At 42.6% G+C, this 20993-nt stretch overlaps 1 protein-coding gene across 1 annotated transcript in view; it reads left to right on the forward strand.

The window, feature by feature from the left end:
* Susd1 (sushi domain containing 1) overlaps window positions 1-20993 on the forward strand; it is a 108822-nt gene that overhangs the window by 73415 nt on the left and 14414 nt on the right. Inside the window, exons 11-13 of the mRNA XM_047525848.1 lie at window positions 4855-4946; window positions 5852-6038; window positions 18120-18216. Of these exons, the coding sequence (XP_047381804.1) occupies window positions 4855-4946; window positions 5852-6038; window positions 18120-18216 (376 nt within the window). The remainder of the gene's footprint in view (window positions 1-4854; window positions 4947-5851; window positions 6039-18119; window positions 18217-20993) is intronic.

Below are 20993 nucleotides of genomic sequence, written 5' to 3' on the forward strand. Positions count from 1 at the left end.
GGCTTGGGAGACTGAGGCAGGAGGATTGTGAGTTCAAAGCCAGCCTCAGCAACTTAGCGAGGCTCTGAGAAACTCAGTGAGACCCTGTCTTTAAATAAAATATAAAAAAAACTGGGGATGTGGCTCAGTGGTTCAGCACCCCTGGGTTCAATTCCTGATACCCCCCCCCCCAAAAAAAAAAAGTGATCAAGAAGTGTTAGATACAGAATATGAAGACATTTTTGGAATGTCTCAATCAACTTTTATTACATTTTTGTTTTAGGATACATGATAAAAATTTAGTGTCCACATGGGTCTATAAAAAGCTCTTTCAACCAATATAAAATAATCCTATGAGATAAAAAGTAATTGTGACATAGTCTCTTTGGCAGAATTTTTTCTTTCTTAATAATTCATAAGATATTGGTGTTATCTTATAAGATTCAATGAAATATGCTGTGTCTTTGCATCCTTGGGGGTGTATATCTCTAAAATTAAGTCTTAGGAGTGGAACTGCCAAGATAAGGATTCTCATAAATTCCTCTCTGCAAAGATATATCAGTTTACACACAGCCCAGTGGTGTACGAGGGTCAGTTTCCTTCACCAGTCTTCACTAACACTGGATATGATCATTTTTAGTGTTTGAGAGTCTACTAAGAGAAAAACACATTTCATTTTAATTTGTAACGCTTTGACTATTTTTTAAAGGGCTGTGTGTTATGGTTCTCCTGTGAATCACTTATTCTACTTAATGCCCACCCCACTTTTTGTATAATGTTACTGGTATTTTTTCTTCATTGTAAATACTCTTTATCTATCAGGACAATTGACTTTTTCCTTATGTTAGGACTCCTACCCCATGGTTTGTGATTTGTCTTTCAAAATTGGTTATTATATATATATATATATATATATATATATATATATATATACACACATATATATATACACACACACACACACATATACACATGCACATACACACACACACACACATATATATTTTGCTCTAGAGAAAATTTAAGACTAGTGAAAATTTTTAAAAAATAGGTTTTTTTTCTTATTTTTTTTTTTTTTCCAAGATTATGGAACTATTCTTCATGCTCTTTGATAGTATATGTTTAAACTTAAAAGTTTAATCCAGCTGGAATCATTTTAGCTATTTTCCAATTTATTTCTGCTGAGTTGAACTGCCATTCTTACCTTATACATTCCCACAAAGAGAGAGATCTATTTCTGGATTCTACTCCATTGATCCATTTGTTCCTTTGCTAGTAACACAGTGTTTAATCACTCCAGCCTTCCACATATGGGGTGGTATCACTCCTGGGGGGGGGGCAGAATCACTCACAAAGAGGCAGAAATTGTTTCTTGAGGGGTAAAGAAAATTCTTTTCGTGTGTGAAGCCTAGGTCAATGTGGAGTACACACCAGGCATGCAGCATATCTGTGGTATTACAATTTTATAGGGGATGAGAAGAGCAATTAGGAAAACAAAACAAAACAAAAAACAGTCTCAAAAGGTCCCTTTCAGGGGCCAAAACAAAAGAGTTGAGCAATACTGCTCTAGTTTAATAGCAGGTACGGGTGTCTGGTTACCTCCCCTTTCAATTGTTTTCTTTCTGAGTTTTCCCTCCTGATTTTTTCATTTATCTTCTCAAAGAAACTTAGCAGTAAGGTTTTTCTGTTTATTGAATGTGTCACACTGGTTTCTGCTTTAGGGACTTTGCTCCATGGCTCAGTCTCCCTGACCGTCCTTCCTCCAGGCCTCGGTGACTCACTCAGTCCTATCAGCCTCTGCTGACGCTTCACCTCCACAGAGGGCCTCCCCAGCCATCCTGTGTCGCCTGCACCGTGCATTTCTTCACAGCCTTTACCAGTGCGCAAAATCCCACATATGTATATGTGTGTGCATAATATTCAATATTATAATATTGATGCATCTATAAAATATTTGACTTATTTTTTTGCCTCCTTCTCTAGAACGAATCCCGACAAGATAGGGACTTTCTTTTCTCATCACTTAGATATTGAGCCCCTAGCGCATGTCTGGCACACATTAAGTACTTTTAAAATATTCATTGAATGAATGAATTCCAAAAAGGTCCACTGTCATTGCCAGTGGAAATACTTTACATTTGATGAATTGGTAGAGAATTGGTATTTTTTCACTTTTGAGTCTTTCCATTCAAGGATGTGACATTTCTCTCTGTATTATTTCCTTTTATGTCCTTTAGAAACGTTAAAAAAAGAAATTTCATGTTTGTTTTTGACATTTCTAGTTAGATTTATTTCTAGCTATTTGAAGTTTATGGTGTCTTCTCTCTTGATCTTTCAATTTTAATTTTCTGTTGTCTTTTGTTACTTATATTAGTTTTCCTGTTGTCGGTTTTGACAAAGTACTGCAAATTTAGTGGATTAAAACAACACTGATTGACTGTCTTATAGTTTTGGAGGTCATATGTCTGAAGTGAGTTTCACTGGCTACCATAATGGTGTCCGTGGGCCTCTGTGCCTTCTAGGGCTCCAGGGGAGAAGCCTTTTCCAGAGCTTGCCTACATTCCTTGACTTGCAGCCCTGCCTTCCATCTTGAAGATTGGGAGCCTCCGAATTGGTCTCGTTTGTTTGTTTGTTATTTTCGCAATCTAACAGTGCTGGGGACTCGAACCCGGGTCTCGAGCATGCTAGGCAGGCACTCTACGTGATGGGCTATATTGCCAGCACAGTGCCTTCCATCTTGAAAGCTCATCGGGTGAACCTCCTCTCTGTCCTTATATTGTCTTTCTTTAACCCTAACCTTCCTGTAAGGATCCTTGTAATTACCTTGAGCCCATCTGGCTAAGCCAGGTAAACTTCTTACCTTAATTGTCTCGACCAATCCTTCTGCCACGTAAGGTAACAAATTTATAGGTTCCAGGGACTGGGGATGCATTATTCAGACTTCCATACTGGTTTTTGTAGCTCTATAGAAAATGATTCGTTTCTGTATGTTCTTCGAGTTGGGTGTACTTTGCCAAACTCCTATTATTTTGTATTTGTTTTCAAACAATTCCATATTGGGTTTCCAGTTGATTCTCTTAGACTTACTGGCAGTGACATCGTTTGTCCCTTTCTTTTTGGCATTTGTGGCTCGGTTTTCTTGCTGCTTTTTTGACCTTGTCTGGAGTCTCCTGACTAATGCTAGGTAACAGCTGAGACCAGGCATCCTCACCTTGTTCTTGTTCTTTTTCTTTTTTTAATGGAATAAGGCTAAATAAGAGAAGGTCCCACCCTATGTTAAAAAATCCTTTAAGGCCCAGGTTTATTATTTGGTAATTAAACCTTATATCAAATGTGCATACTAGTGACGATTTCTTCATCACATATTCCAACTTGCATTATTCTTAATTGTATAAGAAATGACTTCATTATTTTGCCACTGAGTATCGTGATTTCTAATAAACGTTAAACTAAGGAGTTTCTATCAAATCAAGTCTGAGTTAATTATGATTTTAAATCAGAAATGTATATCAAGTGTATTAACCATTATGATTATAAAAGTAACCATACAGTATTTTTTTTAGCCTATTAATAGCTTTTCCACTAATGTTCTTCTTTGTATTCTGAAACTGTCTTCCTTGGTCATGGAACATTGTTCTTTGAATGGACTGCTGACTTCCCTTTGCTAATATTTTGTTTTGGATTTTCGTATCTATATTGACAATGAGTCTGGCATAGTGAGTTCAGTGATTGGTTGTGCTATCCTGTACCTCTTGGGTGTTGTGGATAATCTAGTCATACTGAGTGAATTGGGAAACTTTCCACCTCTTGTATAATCTGAAACTGTTTAAACAGTATTGATAACAGTAGTGTTAATAATATTAAATATTATGTGTGTGAATGTTTCCAAAACATGGGGTCCTGTGGACCTCCACTCATCTTTACATCCATCTTTTATACCCAGCGGTGGGTTTCATTGCCCTGGATCATCTGTACTTCTTCACTTGCTCTGCCCTGGGACACTTGAAATAGCGCTGTGACCTGTGCAACAGGTTCACTCTGTGTGGATCTGCTCAATCCACAGATGGGGGTCACATCTACCAACTTGGCTTCATTACTAGAAATCTGTCAGGTCAGAGAGTTATACAGTGCAGCCTTGCCTCCCATGGGACTTATTTTGAGGTGGTTTGGGTGTTGTCTCTATTAATCATTAATCATCTCAGGGTACCTATGAAACTTCCTAGCAGATCTGCTATATTATTTCTTGTTTAGAGTCAAGGGTCATTGTTAACGGAAGTAACCTCTGATCATTTTGGAATAAGTAGTCTTTGTTTAAAACAACTCAAAGGGTGTGCCTCTACAAAAAACTGTGCCAGATCTGGACTAACCTGTAGATTGGTCACCATGCAGCTGAGCAGAGGCCAGGAAGTCCTTCTTTGATCCTAGGAGAGGTGGAAACCCAGACCAGGAGAACTGCCCCTTTCATGGTAGAAAGTCCAACTGCCTGAGATATGGTGTTTTCAGTTCCTCAAGGAGCAGTTCTCTTCTGAGATGTTCCTCTCATCTCAGGATTTCAAACTGATGCCTTTTCATATAGACAAGTATGACCAAAACCAGGACACAAGTTGTAATTTAAACTTAGTAAACCGAGGGCATTTGCAGTGAATAGAGCTCTTTCCTCTGATTGGTTATCTTCAGATCTTAACTCTTTTATCAGGACTGATTTACCTAAATATAAAAGTAATATAAAAGTGGATACTGCTACCACTAATTTCTAAATTAAAATACTGTTGAATTCATCCTATGCAAATGCTTACTCTTGGAAAATGGTTCAATTAAAAAGTTAGTATTTTTTTGTACAGGGTGTAAATTGATTTCTCACCTTTCCACCTGCAGAAAAACAGACCATCAGTAATATTTCAGTATTTAATGAAACTTGTCTGAGATGGAGAAGTATGAAGACAGCTGATACAGAAGAGATGTATTTAGTAAGTTACTGAATGTTACTTTGTTTATAGATGTTTGTCTTGTGTGGGAGGTTTAAAGAAATCTGCAAACCTAAAAACTACTTCTATAGCTTCCATTATCAATGGAAGATCGATCATGGCAGTTGTACCAAAAAGCAAGAAAGTGGCACTTCTCCTGCATATTTAAAGGCAGAAACCCTTGCCTGGGGGAGGGAGAAAGCCATGCAATTTTCTCTGTCCACATATCCTGGTGTAGAGTCAATGGTCAGGCATGGTCTGTCCTTGTCCTTGAAAAGCTTCCAGTTGTGTCTATTCCCACCAGTGTGTCTGAGCAGGGTTTAGCTGTGTTGCCTGGAGAGCCAGGGGGAACCTTTGCAGCTAACATGGATGTGCATAAGAAAGGGAGAAACCATGGAATGAGCTGCTACTAGAAGAAATTAGGATGAAAAGGGTCTCTTGGATATCATTGGAAAGCATAGAGTCACCCAAAAGGGGAAGGCAGAGGAGAAAAATCCCCCGAGTTTTGCCAGACCTGCTGGGTGTATCTTGAGACAGGTCCTGCTTAGTTCAGATCCCTAGTTTTCTTTCTAGGAAAATGTTTTTGGCCTTGCTCTTGTTTTACCAACAGGCTTCCATGTTGGGCAGACCCACTAGATGTGTGAGGACAAGAAATAGCAAGTTGCCAGCACTGAGCCTTCAGTTTTTTGTGCATTTTTATTTAAAAATGGATTTACAATCCTCATATTGTAATTATAATATATACAGTAGCACAGCTTTTCTGTTTGCTTACTATTATGTTTTACTTTTTAAAGAAGCTATAGTTGGGAGAGAGAGAGAGGAAGGAAACTCATGTCAGATGGGAAGGTCTCAGGCATTCAGAGCCTTTCAAACCAGCATTTCACCCCATGAACTTTTTTATGTTTTAGTTTCACATTTGGGGCCAGAGATGGTATCAGGAGGAATTTTCCCAGGAAGTGATCTTTAACACCACTACCAGCAGCCAAGCTCCCGAGATGTGCCTGGACCTGTATCCGGGTACCGACTACAATGTCAGCCTCTGGGCTTTGTCTTCAGAACTTCCTGTGTTCATCTCCCTGACAACCCAAATAGCAGGTAAATCTTGAGTAGTAGCATTTGTATTAACCAGGCCACCACAGAGCTGTCAGTAGGTCTAGATAAAGAGGAACACTGTTGCTTTCTATCATACAGTGAGCTTTGGGAGAGAGAGGAAGAAGGACAGGAACTTGGAAAATGATGCTAAGTGACTTGCAACTGTGATCATAATGTTCTATTTCTTAGAAAGCTGTCTGGGGGCTGGGGTTGTGGCTTAGCAGTAGAGCGCTTGCTAGCATGTGTGAGGCACTGGGTCCCATCCTCAGCACCACATAAAAATTAAGAAATAAAGTTATGTCCATCTACAATTAAAAAATATATATTTTTAAAAAAGTTATCTCAAACAAAATGTTAGTGTTATTTAAATCCAGGTAGTGTATTCATGAGTATTGGTTAAATTCTTTCTGGATATGAGAAATAGTGAAAATATGTCATACTATAGATTTCTTCTTACTATTTCTTAGTAAGAAACATTTAATTAACATTTAATTAGTAAATGTTAATTAGTAACATTTAATTGGCATTCTGGTGCAAGTAACTTCAGAGTAGGTTACTTTCAGGGGAAAGTGATCAGCAGTCTCATCATAGACCCCTGGTAAATTCACTTTCCACTCATTTTCTCCTTTCTCTTTAATTAAAATCTGTGAATCCTGCTTCCCTGCTGCCAAAGCTATTACTAAGAGTATTAGCCCCTTCCTCCCTCCCTCCCTTCCTTCCTTCCTTCCTTCCTTCCTTTCTTCTTTCTAGAACTGGGGATTGAACACAGGGTCTCACACATGCCTGACAAGTGCTCTATCACTGAGCTGTGTCCCCAGACCTTTAAAAATCTTTTTTGAGGCAGGGTCTCACTAAGTTACCTATCTGGCCTTGAACTTGGGATCTTCTTGCCTCAGCCTCCTGAGTACCTGGGATCACAGGTATGCCAGGCTGAGTATCGGCTCTCTGCTTCTTGTCTCACTGAGTAATTAGAAGTAATTGGGTGAGGACTTTCCAGTTCAAATCTCCCATTCCCACCTGCAGCCATATACTTTGCCTTCCTTCCTATCCCTGCTCTGATCTAAAGCTGCCATCCCCTCGCTAGCATTGGATTCTATCCTTCTTGCCTAGTTGTCCCTTCCTCCAGCATGCAATTATTCCCAGCACTGTCAACCATGTTGCATCATCTCCTTTATGAAAGAGAAGAATGGAACGAGGCAGCACACTTCCTTGGAGCCCATGTGCCCCTCCGGCTGCTTTGCTCTCTCTTGGCCTCTCTTCATATTAAACTCTTTGAAGGAATATCTGGTCTACGGGCTCGGTGTCCTTACCTCCTGTTCTCCTTTCACTCACTCCACTCGGGAGGCTTCTGCCTAATACTTTACAGAAAGTGTCTCCGTTCGGCCCCTGTCTTGCCAGATCCAGTGGGCAATTTTTGTTCTCATCTGTTTTTCTCTACAGCATTTGATGTCCTTCTCAAAACATCTTTCCCCGTGGTTTTGGGTCCTTCTACCTTATTGGCTACACCTTCCCAGTCTCTTTGATAGGCTCATCCGCTTTCCTGGATCCCTCTTTGGCTTCCTTCTCTTCCCTTTTCTTCATTATCTACCCTTTCTTCCTAGGTGATCACCACCAATCTTAGGGCTGTGATGATTACCTCTATGCTGATGGTTTCCAAATACGTATTTCTAGTCCCCCTCTCTCCTCTGGGCCCCAGACTTACATATCCACCTCTCTTCTACAGATACCCTATCGAACACCTAACAGGTACATCAAACAAGTTTTTGATTTCTTGCCTCTTCCTTTACCCCTAAATCTATTTTCCATCTAGGTTTCTGTACCTGGAATTCACCCAATTAACTTCTTAGACCAAAAAAAGAGAGAACTAATTGATTGTATTCCACTCCCAAATTTCTAATCCACTGAAAAGCCCTATTGATTTGCTGTTCAAAATATATTCTGCATTCAGCCATTTATCCCCATCTCTGCCTTTGCCGCTGTCGTCTGATCCAGCAACAACCACTTGGAGTTGTTTTCTGTTTTCCTGCTTTCGCTCTTGCCTCTTACACTCCACTTCAGACTCAGTCTTAATCTTCACCCTAACTTTAAAAAGATTGCTCAGCAGCCAGAGTGCTTTTAAAAATAAGTACTAGACCATGTTAGTGCCAGCTCGAAACCCTCCAGTGAGTTTCATTAAGGTCGACTAGAAGCCAAGTTCCTTAGCCCGGAACGTGTGAACTGGCCCCTGCCTACCTCACTGAACCCCTCTCCCTGCTCTCCTCCTCTCTCATCAAGCACCAACTCTGTCCTTGGCCTTCCTGATGGTCACACTTATTTCAGCATCCAGGCTGCTAAACGTTTCCATTTGCTGTTAGCGCTTCCTGGGACATGATCATTCAGGTAGCTTAGTCAAATACCATCGCTCTGGTCTTTGTTCACTTTGTGTTGCTGAGACTGGACACCACAGACTGAATAATTTGTAAAGAATAGAGCACTAATTAGCTCATGGGTTGGTGCTGGAAGTCCAAGAGCATGGACCAGCATCTGCTCAGATCTGGTGAGGGCCTTTCTGCTGGGTCCTGACAGGAAAGAGTGCAAGACAGAGCAAAGTGACCCTGTGAGAACTTACTATTATTTGAAGCCACTTCTCCAGAACCCATCAGTCCATGAATGGATTAATCCATTCATCAGAACAGAGCCCTCTTGACCCACTCACCTCAAAGGTCCTACCTCTCAAATACCATTAAAACATGACTTTGGGATTAAGTGTCCAACACATGAAATTTGAGGGACACAGTCAAACCATGGAATCCATGGAGAGGCTCCCGCTGACCATCCTTTCAAAAGTATCCTCCTCATTCTCTACTCGATTACTCACTTATCCTGCTTGCATTTTTTTCATAGAACTTGTTTTCTGAAAAATTTTTGGTTTGTTTATTTTCTCTCTCTTCTACTAAAATAGAGCTCGTCAAAGGCAAAAGTTTTGCCTGTGTTTCTTTATTGAATGCACAGCTTTTAAGGATGGTACTGATACGGCACAACATGTACTTTTCTGAACAATGGCCTCATAATTTTGTGGGTGGGTGGTACTGGTGTTGGGGTTTCCTGGTCAGTCAATAAAGATTTTACACCAAAAAAAGAATTCATCTTGGTTTGGGCTGGAGAGACAAGTAGTATTCAATCTGGCCATTCCTTCCCAAAGTAACTTATTAAAATGGATCACAATTTAGTCTCTTTGGTCCTTGTCATATTTGGGTGGACTGTATTTCTGATTCGAATTAATATTCCATACTTTTTGAGTAAGGGATAGGGGTTTCCTCTTGATTAGACACATTTCTACCTTGTTTTGTAGGCTAAACAGTTCTAGTCCCTCAAGCGCCCCACGTCTGCATTCAAGGCCACCAGGGGACGCTGTTGAGCTGCTCAAGTTCACTGAGACCAGAAGGCTGCTCAAGGTTTTTGAAACTGTGACTGCGGTTTTTCTGTATTTCCTACCTTAAAGAATTTGCAGTTTTTAAGAAAGCATGAAAATTCATGGTGTTAAGGCTTTATTAGAGATTTTTAAAAGCACCCTCTTTCATTTTATAAAAGGGGCAACAAAGATCCTCATGTGTTGATGTGAAGAGACACTCCAGCTTCTCACCTAAGATGCGTGTGACTTTATTTCAGTAAGATCATGAACTTTTGAATTTTACAAGAAATGTTAGTTAAGGATTTGGTTTTGGAAAATGCATCGGCTGATTTCCCAGAAGAAAAGCGAGTGGAATTTCCCTTCTGCGTATCTTCCATTGAACTCAGTCTTACTGATGGGAACAGGATGAAAGCAAATGCTTTAAATACACTGCTGACCTCAGAGGAGAGTGAAAGTTCTAGGAATGTTGAGGGACAGAGGCAAGTGTTCGAGTGAGCTGGGAAGAGGGTGCTGGAGAGGAGATGGGGGTGGAGGTTCTGTCCAGGTTCCTGGCTGGTTGCTAATGTGCTGCCTCGGGTGGCCATTGAACTGAGTTCTTCAGAGTATTCCCACCATTTATGCCCCCCTTGGGACAGGCTAGCGTATAAACTTTCATGCTTGATATAAACCCCAAAGAGTATGAGGAGCTCTCACAAATTGGTTATACTATTTTCTTGCATAGTCTAAAGGCTTGTAGGCAACATTTTCTCTTCATAGGGAGAAAAAGGAAACCAGAGAGGAAAAAGTGAGAGTGGTGTTGGGACATGCATGGATTGGGAGGAAGAAAAGCGAAGCAAGGCGACGTGTGTGTGAATGTGTAGACAAACCAGACCACAGCGTGATGGTTGCTTGAGAATGCTGGAGGTGAAAAGGGAAGAAGAGACAGAAGGGACTGTCTCAGTACCAGGACTGGCAGCTTACATGGGGAATTTCTCATCTCTAATTGCATTCATAACAAGAGAAAGAGAAGGCGCTTTTCAGATGGTTAGGAAAACACAGGCGTGTCTCAAGCATGATCAGACTGTCGCTTTGTCAGCCAGGGCTGCCTTGCTTCTCCCTGCCTTCTCTCTTTCCACTGGGTGCTTTTGGGAAGGACTACGCAGGACTGGTTCTTTTGATTTCTTCTGCTGTAGGTTTTCCTTCCATGGTTGGCTACCCACAAGTCATCTAAAGACCTTGCACCCTTGTGTCCTCCACAGGAACCCCGTTCCCTGTGGCTGGTTATAGGTATTCCAGGTATCCCTGGGAGTCCTCTGGCTCCCAGGGGGTGGGCTGAAGCTGCATCAGAGGACCATAGAGGTCGACCTTCACCCCAGTTGTTTCCTTTCAAAGCCTTTTGTGGTTAAAGGCTCTTTGGTATCTGGAGACCTAACACTGGGTCAGACCAGGAGTGGCACAGATCACCCGCCATACTCCTACGGTCCATCCATTTCTCCCATTTCCAGAAATCCCCCAGCTACTTTCTAGTTCCAAGTCCCCAGGTAAATGACTGTGTGGGGATGGCATTTCTCTACTCCTGTCACTATTACCGTCTGAATCCCAGTCAGTCATTGGGACTGATGATCTACCATGAAGGGAAGTGGACTGGCTGGGTCATTTTCTTCCATTAACTTTTATAAAATGGGTATAAAAAGCTTCCTTAGATAAGAAACCTGAAAACCAGAGTTTGTGTGTATGGTGGGAGCAAGAGAGGGCCATGCTGAGACTCGTCAGCCTAACTCAGTGGATATTTATTGATGACCTTGAGGTCAAGTCTCGTAACTTCATTGACAGGGAAGACCTGTCTGACCTTGACATAGCCGATGACTCATGGTGGAAGCTCCCCTTTCTTTTGTTGCATCAGTTTCAATTTTTCCTGCTTTGGGTTGTATGATGTATTTGGAGAGGTGCTTGAGGTTTAGGGAAAAACTCTATCGTGTTGTCTTCATTTTTATTCCTACTTTTTATTATAGAAAATTCAGAAAAGTAGATTATAGCAGCTTCTCAGGCAGCACAGTTGTGTTTTAATTCAAGTCCCGTGCTTACATGAAATGGATGGTATAAACTTGGGATCTTTGCTTAGTTTTGGTACAGATAAAATTTTCTTCGTTTTTGTTCATTTTTAATAATTTGCCTATATTAATAATATTAATCTTTTGTTTAGGTTTATTTACTCCTTAATTTTCTTCTTTTTTGGGATCATTTTTAATAGTTTGCCTATATTAACAAAATTAATCTTTTGTTATACATATTATAAGTTTCTGCCTCAAGGTTCTTTATTCTTTAATTTCTTTTCAGTTTTCTTTTGACATTTAGACATTTTATTTAAATTTTCATGTTATCACTTTTATTGAAACCTTTAAAGTTTTTGTCTCTCATCATGACAAGAGAAGCCTTCCCCACCCTGAAATCAGATCAATTCTTATTCTTCAATATTTTCTTATGCTTCTTAATAGTTTTGCATTTAACATGTGGGCCCATTTGGAATTTGGATGTGTGACATGAGCCCAAACTTATCCGTGCATTTTTTCCCCCTAGCTGATAAGTTCCCTGTCACCTTTTACAGTATTTCCACGTCACACAGTATATTCTCCATTTCTTTGGGTCTCTTTCTGGGCTGCCTGCTGTCTCCCATTGCTTTGCTTGTCCTGTGTGTGTACCCTACTATTTCAATTATTGTAATTTTATAACATATTTAATATTTTCTCCGTACTCTTCAAACTTTTCTTATGTGGTAACCCTGGATTTTATTTTGTCATTTGCTGCCAAAGAGAATTGAAATTGTTGACACTCAGGAATGGTAATAAAAATCTGCCGTCTGTTCCCTTCCTTCTCACATGCCCAGGGTAAAAGAGCTCCATTTTCTAGCCCAGTCAGGACCCATTTCTTGCTTTGAGTCTGATGTAGTTTGAGTGTATAATGAGGCTCGGGGAAAGGAGTGCAGATTTGCCTGGGATAGCAGCTTGGGAGACAAGGGACAGCAACTTGGCAGACAAGGAACAGTACCTTGGGAAGTAGAATAAGAACTCAAGGTCATTTCACTTCAGGTTGTGACTGAGAACCAGTCTACTGGGGTTTGAGCTTCTACATTCAAGAGGAAATGTAGACTGTTGACAACACAGAGTGGGCAAGGCCTTCGGCAAGCAGGGCAGAAAACAGGTGACAGTGGCACCTTTAGACTGGAAAAGGGCAGCCTGGCTTAGAGCAAGCAGGGAATGGCCTGGGCCGTTGGACCTGCCTTCTCCCTGCTGAGTGGACATTTTGTTCTGTTACTGAGGATAGCAAAGACTGGGTGGGTTTAAGAGGTTGGTCAAAAGATTAGAGGAACTAGACATATTTATCTTGGAGAAGATTAGGAATAATTTAAAGGAGCCTGAGGAGGGTTCTCACACAGAAGAGTGACGGTTAATCTCCCTCTGGGCTGAGAACAGGACCTGTGAGGTAAAAGCAGTTACTTTACTGTTTCAATGAAGCATCAAGAATGAAACGATGGCATAAAGGCACGAGGGTGGTAATTCTCTCATTGCAAGGGGCGCCTTCCCCTGGTGGGGTTCCTTCTTCCTGCTCTGCTGCAGGAACCTTGCCAGGTGGTCCTCAGGTGTGTCATGGGCACGTCTTCAGAATAACAGATCAACACGGGTGTTATGTGAGGCCTTGTTCATAAACAGGGCTGTTCCAGGTGATGCTCCAGGGTCCCCGGCAGTCCCACAGGTTTATGAAAAACATGATCTGTGTCACCATATCTGGGTGACTTTGGAAGAAGTTCCAGATTTAACACTGTTTCATAGAAGCTATGGGATTCTCTCACTTATACTCTCTCCTGGCCACCCCCAGCCCTTTCCTTTTACCCAGCCCCCCTGGCAGCCATGCCCATTCCTACTTAAGAGCTAACTCCAAATCTCCCCCAGAGTTTGATTCAAGGCCTGGAACTGGGTTTCTAGTCTCTGCTGGACGGTTCCCTGTGCTCCACCCTGGCAGGTCCACCAGTGAGCTGCTCCCATCTTCCCTCTGGACCTGGCGAGGGGCGTCGTCACCTGCTCCGTGACTAAACCCAAATCCAGATTCCTCCCCTTGCTCCTCCCCTGGCACATTCTGCTCCACCTCTCCCCAAGGAGCCCTCTGTCTGTCCTGTCTCCAGTCTCGGCACCATTGCTGTCCTTAGACCTCACGTGCTCCTTACCTGGATTAGGGGATGACCCATGCTTCTGCCCTGTCTCTAGTCATCCTCCAAACAGCTCTTTAAATCATATTTCTGAATCTGTCAGAAGTCTTTAAGTGACTTCTTGTTATTTCCAGGTCCTCAGACCTGACCTGCACCTAGCCTTTCTTTTTTTTTTTTTTTTTTTGCGGTGCTAGGGATCGAACCCAGGGCCTTGTGCTTGCAAGGCAAGCACTCTACCGACTGAGCTATCTCCCCAGCCCTGCACCTAGCCTTTCTGACCTGTCATCTGCCTCTTTGCTGTCAGGACTCAACCTTTCAGTCGTGAGCTCCACATACTTCCATCGCTGCCCACCCTTCCCCCATGCCTCTGTGCGTGTGTCTTCTGCATTTGATGGGCTCATCTTCCTGCCCTTGATCAGGTGTTCCTCCGCCCCGCAGAGCACCCTACATCTAACTTTGTCATAGCTCTGAGTGCTACTTACTTGCAAAACTGCCTCCACTATTAGACTCCGAACTCCTAGAAAGGAGAAGCTGTCTTCCCTGGCTGTCTCCCCTAGTCTAGTGTGGAGCCTGGTGCCTAGGGTGGCTAAACAGTGTCGTTGATGCAAGAATAACACATCGTAGGGCTTCAAAAACTGTAATAGGTAGGTCTAAGTTTTAATTTATTATAATTTGGGATCTGATGGTTTCTACCTCCAAACTATTTTCTAATCCAATAAATAGAGTCTTGAGTGTCTATTTTGGCTTCCTAGTCCTTAATTTCACTGTAGCAGGGTTTGGGGTCTGGGAGAGGGCAGCAGCAGGGAGACATTCATGTGTGTATTTTTCTTTTTCTCTTTCCCACCATGTCCCCTTTTCTCCCTTCTCCTACTGAGTTGATGCAGTGATAGACCATGAAGAAGAGATGGCTTAGCATAGCATCTAATTAAGGCTGTTCTTCCTGTTGTCCTCACTGTGTCTGCCATTGGAGGGTTAGGGGATGTTCCTGGGATTCACAGCATTCTTCTCACACAGATGCATAAGAATCGCTCCCATCTGGCCCAGTGCCAGCGTCCCCTCATGCACACAGCTGTGCCATCTGCCCTTCAGCAGAGTCTCAGGATGCTGGATGCATTCTATAATTAGTCAGGGCTTTGGGGGTTGCAAGTGACGGAAATCCAACTCAAACCAGCTTGAGTTTGTGGAATTTGTTGAATCAAAACTAGGAAGAACACAAATGGATCTTGCTTAGAGCACAGCAAGATCCAGCCACAAATGGTCCTCCAGAGCTCTGTTGCTCTGTCAGCCAGCTGCCCTCTGTCTGCTGAGTCCCTTTTGGCATAGGCATCATATTTCAGGCTTATAGCCATAATTCAAGAGGAAAAATAAGACCCTCTAATCTCCTGAAGTTAAATGGATTGCAGCCCTGTGATCGGGGCATGGCCCTCCGTGGTCACCAGAGCCTAGACCAGGGGGGTTTAGAGCACTGTGAGTGGCAGCCCTGTAAGAACCACGGGGAGGGAGATGGGCTGTTCTCCACAGAAGAGGAGATGCTGAGCGCACAGTCAACAAATCAACTATTAGATTTGAAAAGATGACATATACAGACTTGGGGAATCTCAGGCATAAGTGTCCCATCTTCTGGGAGTTTCGCAATTGCAGGTTGATAGCTTTCTGTGGTCTCTTCCAGGCCTGCTTTCTTTCAGCCCCTCTTCATTCTGCAGAACCCTCTCCAGCCCTGATTTAGGGACACTGCCTCTCCTTCTGGCTTCTGTTTCCACTGGGGGTCCCCCTTACTATGTTAAAGTCCCTATTCATAGTGGTTCGAATGGCGTTTCCTAAGTGCCAGAGCTGGGAAGGAGCTGAACTCTCTTTCTGGGGTTATTCCCACGTTATTTTTTCCATTCATTCCTTCCTTTTGAACATGTGCTAATTAAGAGATCCTTGGGGTTTCCTATCCCTAGGCCTCTCAACTTCTGTTTCTATGATCTCAGGCTGGAAGAAGGCACAGTGGTTCCTTATTTGTCAGGAATTTGTGGTTGTAGGTTTCTACTCCTGGGCCATTATCGAATCTCAGGCAAAGTGAGCAAAAGAATTGTCCTAACATGGCAATGTGACAAAATTGGCTTTGGAGTCAAATTGACCTGGGTCCCATGTAGCTGTGTTCAGTGCTGTGATTCAACCTGCCTGAGCTTTGATTTTTCTCATTGATCAAATAAAGATGATTGCCACCCAGGGTGGCTTGTGAGGACCTGAAACAGCAGGGGCAGAATTCCTAGCATAGTATCAGCACCCAGTAGCTGTAGCTTCAGTGAATTTTGCCACATTCTGGGCTCTGTTCTGTTCTCTGTGTGTGTTGACTCATGAACTGTAGTTGTTAATTATTATTAATAGACTCATGAGTTTCTCCAACACGCCTATGAGGTGGGGGTTATTTCTACTTCCCATTTCATGGTGGAGGCAGTTGGAGGCATAGTGGTGGAACCAGCATACTAACCCAGAGCCCTTGGTCCTACTCACTCCACCACAGTGTTTATTTCTGCATTTTATCTGGAGTCTAGCCCCTCTGATGTGAGCCACACTGGACAGACCTCTCACTCCATGCTGATTGTAGCAAATGGATTCTTTCCCTGTAGTCAACATGTTTCTAGAGTCTTTGCAGATTCAGTGTATTGAAAGTGAATTAGTGGCTTCTATTAGTTCACTCAAAGGTGAGGAAAACTTGCTGGATCAATTTGGTGGAACCAAACATTCAAGAGACCCCCAAGGTGAATGAGAAAGGTGTAGAGAATGGGTTTAAGGCCTGGCTCTGCTACACTGTGTGTGCTCTCGGGTAAGAAGCTTAGCCTCTCTGTGAGTCTGTATCCTTAACTATAAGATGAGATTTTTGAAAATAATGATCATACTTTTTCCACCTGCAAGTTAAGGAAAATTAAAAAATATATACAAGAGTAAGATAAGGATCTAGTTATCACTTTCGTTGCTGCTGAAACCAAAAGAGGGGGAGGGGAGGGGAGAGGGGGAGGGGGGAAAGGAGGAACAGGGGAGGGAGAGGGGGAGAAGGAGACAAAATGTGGGATACATGATAACAATAGCCAAACTCTAGCTCTCCCACAAATCATACAGAGAGAAGGGCAGGTGGGAACTCTTTTCCTAATACTTGAGAGGAAAGACGTTTCTAGTACGTGGGCAAAGGTAGGAATACCAAGAGAGGGAGAAAATGACTGCTTCCAAGAGTATCATCCACTTGGTAGCCCTGGAGAGACTAAATGAGGTGAGGCATGTACAGGACACATCTAGTGTGTATAGTTGATGCCTAGTCCCTCTTCACCATGTCATGCACAGGCAGATTGACAGCTGATGCCCTGGTGCTCTGAATGTAACTCCTGGCGAGATGTTGGAACATTGGTATCAGCCAGCCATAATATTCCTTCCCTCCCAGTGAAAAACCTACTTGGGAAATCTGGTTGAGGGGAAGGACAAAATAAGAACAGATGGCTCAGTGATTTTAAAAGGCTACAGAAGCCTGATATAATTGTCTTCCCCATTGTATTTTCCATTGTTATAACAAAATACCCAGGACTGGGTACTTTGTATTTAAAAAAAAGGTTTATTCAGCTCACACTCCTGGAGGGTGAAACTGCCTCATCAATTTGTTCTGTGGTGAGGTCCCCATGGCAGATGGCATCCATAATATGGTGCTTGTGGAAGAGGCCACATGGTGAGACAGGAAGCAGAGATGGGATGGGTCCAATCTTCTTAGGATAACCTACTCTCTTGGGAATGGACTCCTTGAGGTCAGCATGAATCCCTTTCCCCAGTGACCTAATTACCTTCCACTAGTCCCCACCTCTTAGAGGTTCCACCATGTCTCACATCAGCACACTGGGACCAGGCTTTCAGCACATGAACTTTTGGGGACCCACTGAAACCATATCCAAACCATAGCACTCACTAAACAAGTCTACTCACTAAGCAAACGGTAATGCCCACAGTGTCCAGTCAGTGCTGGGGCATGCTCATCACCTTTAAAAAAATTAGAGTACTAGTAGTTATATATGTGTGTATGTATATATATATATATATATATATATATATACATATCACAAAATGTGCGTTTTAAACCCTTTTTAAGTATACAGTTCACTAGCACTAAGTACATCCACAAGGTTGTGCAACCATCACCACTCTTTCCAAAAATTTTCATCACCCTAGACAGAACCTCTGGTTATTGAGCAATAAGTTCCTACTCACCAGCCATCCCTCAGTCCCTGGCAACCTCTCATCTACTAATGTCCTTATGAATTTGCCTATTTTAGATATTTCATTAAAGTGGAGACATACACTATTTGTCCTTCTGCATCTGGTTATTTCTCTTAGCATGATGTTTTCAAGCTTTATCTAAGTTGTAGGATGCATCAGAATAAGCCAGTTGCTTTTTAAATTAAAACTCTAACAGCCTCCATGAGGACCACTTTGTGTGTGCTGTTTACTTGTTCTGATCATGTCTCTTTTCTTCTTTCAACACTTTCAGAGCCTCCACTTCCAGAAGTAGAATTTATCGTGGTGCATGGAGGGCCTCTGCCACGCCTCAGACTGAGAAGAGTCAAAGATAAAAATGGACCTATCAGGTCGGTCGTTGTCTTTTCTCCTTGGGGTTATCCAGTGACCCCCAAGGAGTGTTTTGGAAGCCTTGGTTTGGGTGAGAAGACTATCAGTAGACTGGAGTCATTGGGGCCATGCAATGTGTTGCTTCCTGGGCACACACTGGCCTTTAACCCTAACAGCAGCCCTCCAGATGAAGGGAGAAACCTTTAGGCTGACCCTTGAACTCATGACTTTCCTGCCTCAGCCTCCCAAGTCACTGGGATTACAGGTGTGTGGTACTACACCCAGCAAGAGAGAGACTTTTAAGTGACCAGGGACAAACACTTGGGCAGCTTAGCTTAAGATATTAAACACTGACTGACCACATCAGGTACTGCCCCTTGCACTCACATCCTGTAGTGCATCCTTTAGTGACAGGGGGTCAGGAGCATCCTTTCATTTGTCAGAAACAGAATATGTTTGTCCTTACGTAAGGCTGATCTTGGGTTGTGTATAGTGAAAAAGTTATTTGGGTAATTCTTTTTATCTATTCTTGTATTGAGTTTTGGGCAAATACTGTGTAGTTAATGACTTCTGCTAAGATTCCAGATGTAATTAGGACGGCATTAATTTACCTCTCTCTTTGTGTTCAATTTTGCCTTGTATTTGCAAAGGTCAAGGTAGGATAGAGATGAAGATTAAGGTTGGCCTGGAGAGAAGAGCAACTTGCCCACAGTATCAGGTCGAGATGACAATGTGTATGTCTGACCCATGTAACTTCGTGTCTCTCTTGACCCTTTTGTCTAATGACCCCTCAGTGCCAGCGAGTTAAAAATAAATATTGAGATACTATAAATTCATGAAAGTGAAAGTCTGGAGGTATTTTCTGTGTGTCCATTTATAATGAAACTTAGGACTTCCCTGCTTCTATATTAGTTGAAGTTCAGGGTCTTTCCAGGGATGGACATTGCATAAATGTTGCAAATGTCTTGGTTCCTGACAAATTACTGGAAGGCATTGTAATTCTGTTGCTGTAAGGAGGTCAGAAGTTATGACATCACTGGCTGAGAGAATTTGCAAGAGTTAATGTGATACTTAAGCCAAATAATTACGTAAGGCCAAAGAAAAGCCAAGTGACCATTTACCCTTGTGGCTCTGTGTCAGGCAGGGCCTCCAAAACAGGAAGTGGAGGTCTGTGAGTCATACTAGGGAGGGTGGTGGTGAGACAGAGGGGAAAAGTCCTTCCAGAAGGGTCGGGTTCCAGGCCACCACAACTACTTCCCTGATGTCATCACGGCTCATTACTATCAGACCAGGGGTCAGATTTCCCTGACCTGGGCTGGTGTCTGCTTTGAGCTGGGGCTAGCAGTTGCCAGGCCTGAGTCTGCTCAGTGCATTGTTTGGGAGCAGTGGAGCCAGGACCCTGGCGCCAAGTCCCCCTTCTTGAATTTGCTGATCTTAGGCCAAGGATTCGTCCTGTTGCTAGTATCTTCCACCTTTGCCAGGTTAAAGGAATGACCTGAGTGGGTTGCTTTATCAGCAATACAAATTCCCAGCTGTTCTGGAGATTTTGATTCAATAGGTCTGGGATGGAGTCTGGGTATTTGTATAATCCTCAAGCTAAGTGGGGAGCTGCTTCATGCCCTGTGAATGATGCCCTCAGTGGGCAATGCACAAAACCAAGTGGGTGCAGGTAGAGTCCTGAATATGGCCATCACCACCTGCATGGAAAGATGCGAGGGATGTGAAGATGCTCATGAACAGCATGTAGCTGCCTGGTTTACTTTCTCACCTGCAGCCACAGTTCATCAGGATGACTTCAAGTCTCCAGGAAATTTGTTGTGAAAGGCATTGCCTGTGGGAGTGAATGCTCAGCAAATGTTTACTGGTGGTGGTGATGACCACTTCCTGCCCTGCAGGTTTTACTTTGCTTCTTTTGTAGAAAGCCTTTTGCTAAAAGTGAGCCCAGACTTTGTGGAAATCAGGGCCCCGAGAATACCTGAAATATTTGGGAACCTGATAGGTGGCTGGATACTTTCCAAATACCACACCTGCCATGGGGGAGGGCTCCCTCTTCTTAACCTAGTGATCCATGAACTTTTAGGAAGCAGGAGATGCGTCACTAGGAATGTGGAGCAGGAAATGCAGATTTGGTGGCAAAATAGAATTATGTGGCTCTAATGAGTTTTGGAAATTACCCTAATTGCATTTGGTGATGATACAGTCTCTTGCTTTTTACTGAAAGTTCAACTCATGAAACATTAATGGCGGCTGATCATAGCCAAAGAAATGTGAAAGGATTTGCAAGGATACGAGAGTAAGTCGTTCAAATCCCTGCTCTTGTGTCTGATCAAGGTAGCAGATGTTCAAACATCGACTATACCAGAGGCGGGAGAGAACACTGAGTAGATGGGAATAGAAAGGACGGTGTGACTCATCCATGGTGCATTTTTTTTGCTCTGTTGCCTTCCTGGCAGGTTTTCTGTGTGTTGGGATAAATAATAACAAAATACATGACAAAATGATCCCTGACTGTTAGTGCGTCTCTTTTGTGCACATTAAGAGAACAGTTTCAGAAAGTACATGTCATTTTATCTTTCTTCCTGTTTCAAAACCTTGTGAACCTGGATTAACTCATGGTGACTTTGCACTACTGGCTTCTCATTTATTTCACATGAACTTTGGTATCAGGCTGTGAACTGTAGGGAATGTAAATCACATGAGTTCTAAGTTGCCACATGATTGTCTGGAGCCTTTGTTTCCACTTGGGACATTAACTGTTCTAGGCAGTTGGCCTTCATGTGATTGCTAAACCCTTTCC

The sequence above is a fragment of the Sciurus carolinensis genome, chromosome 14 (assembly GCF_902686445.1).
Source record: "Sciurus carolinensis chromosome 14, mSciCar1.2, whole genome shotgun sequence".
Classification (NCBI taxonomy): domain Eukaryota; kingdom Metazoa; phylum Chordata; class Mammalia; order Rodentia; family Sciuridae; genus Sciurus; species Sciurus carolinensis.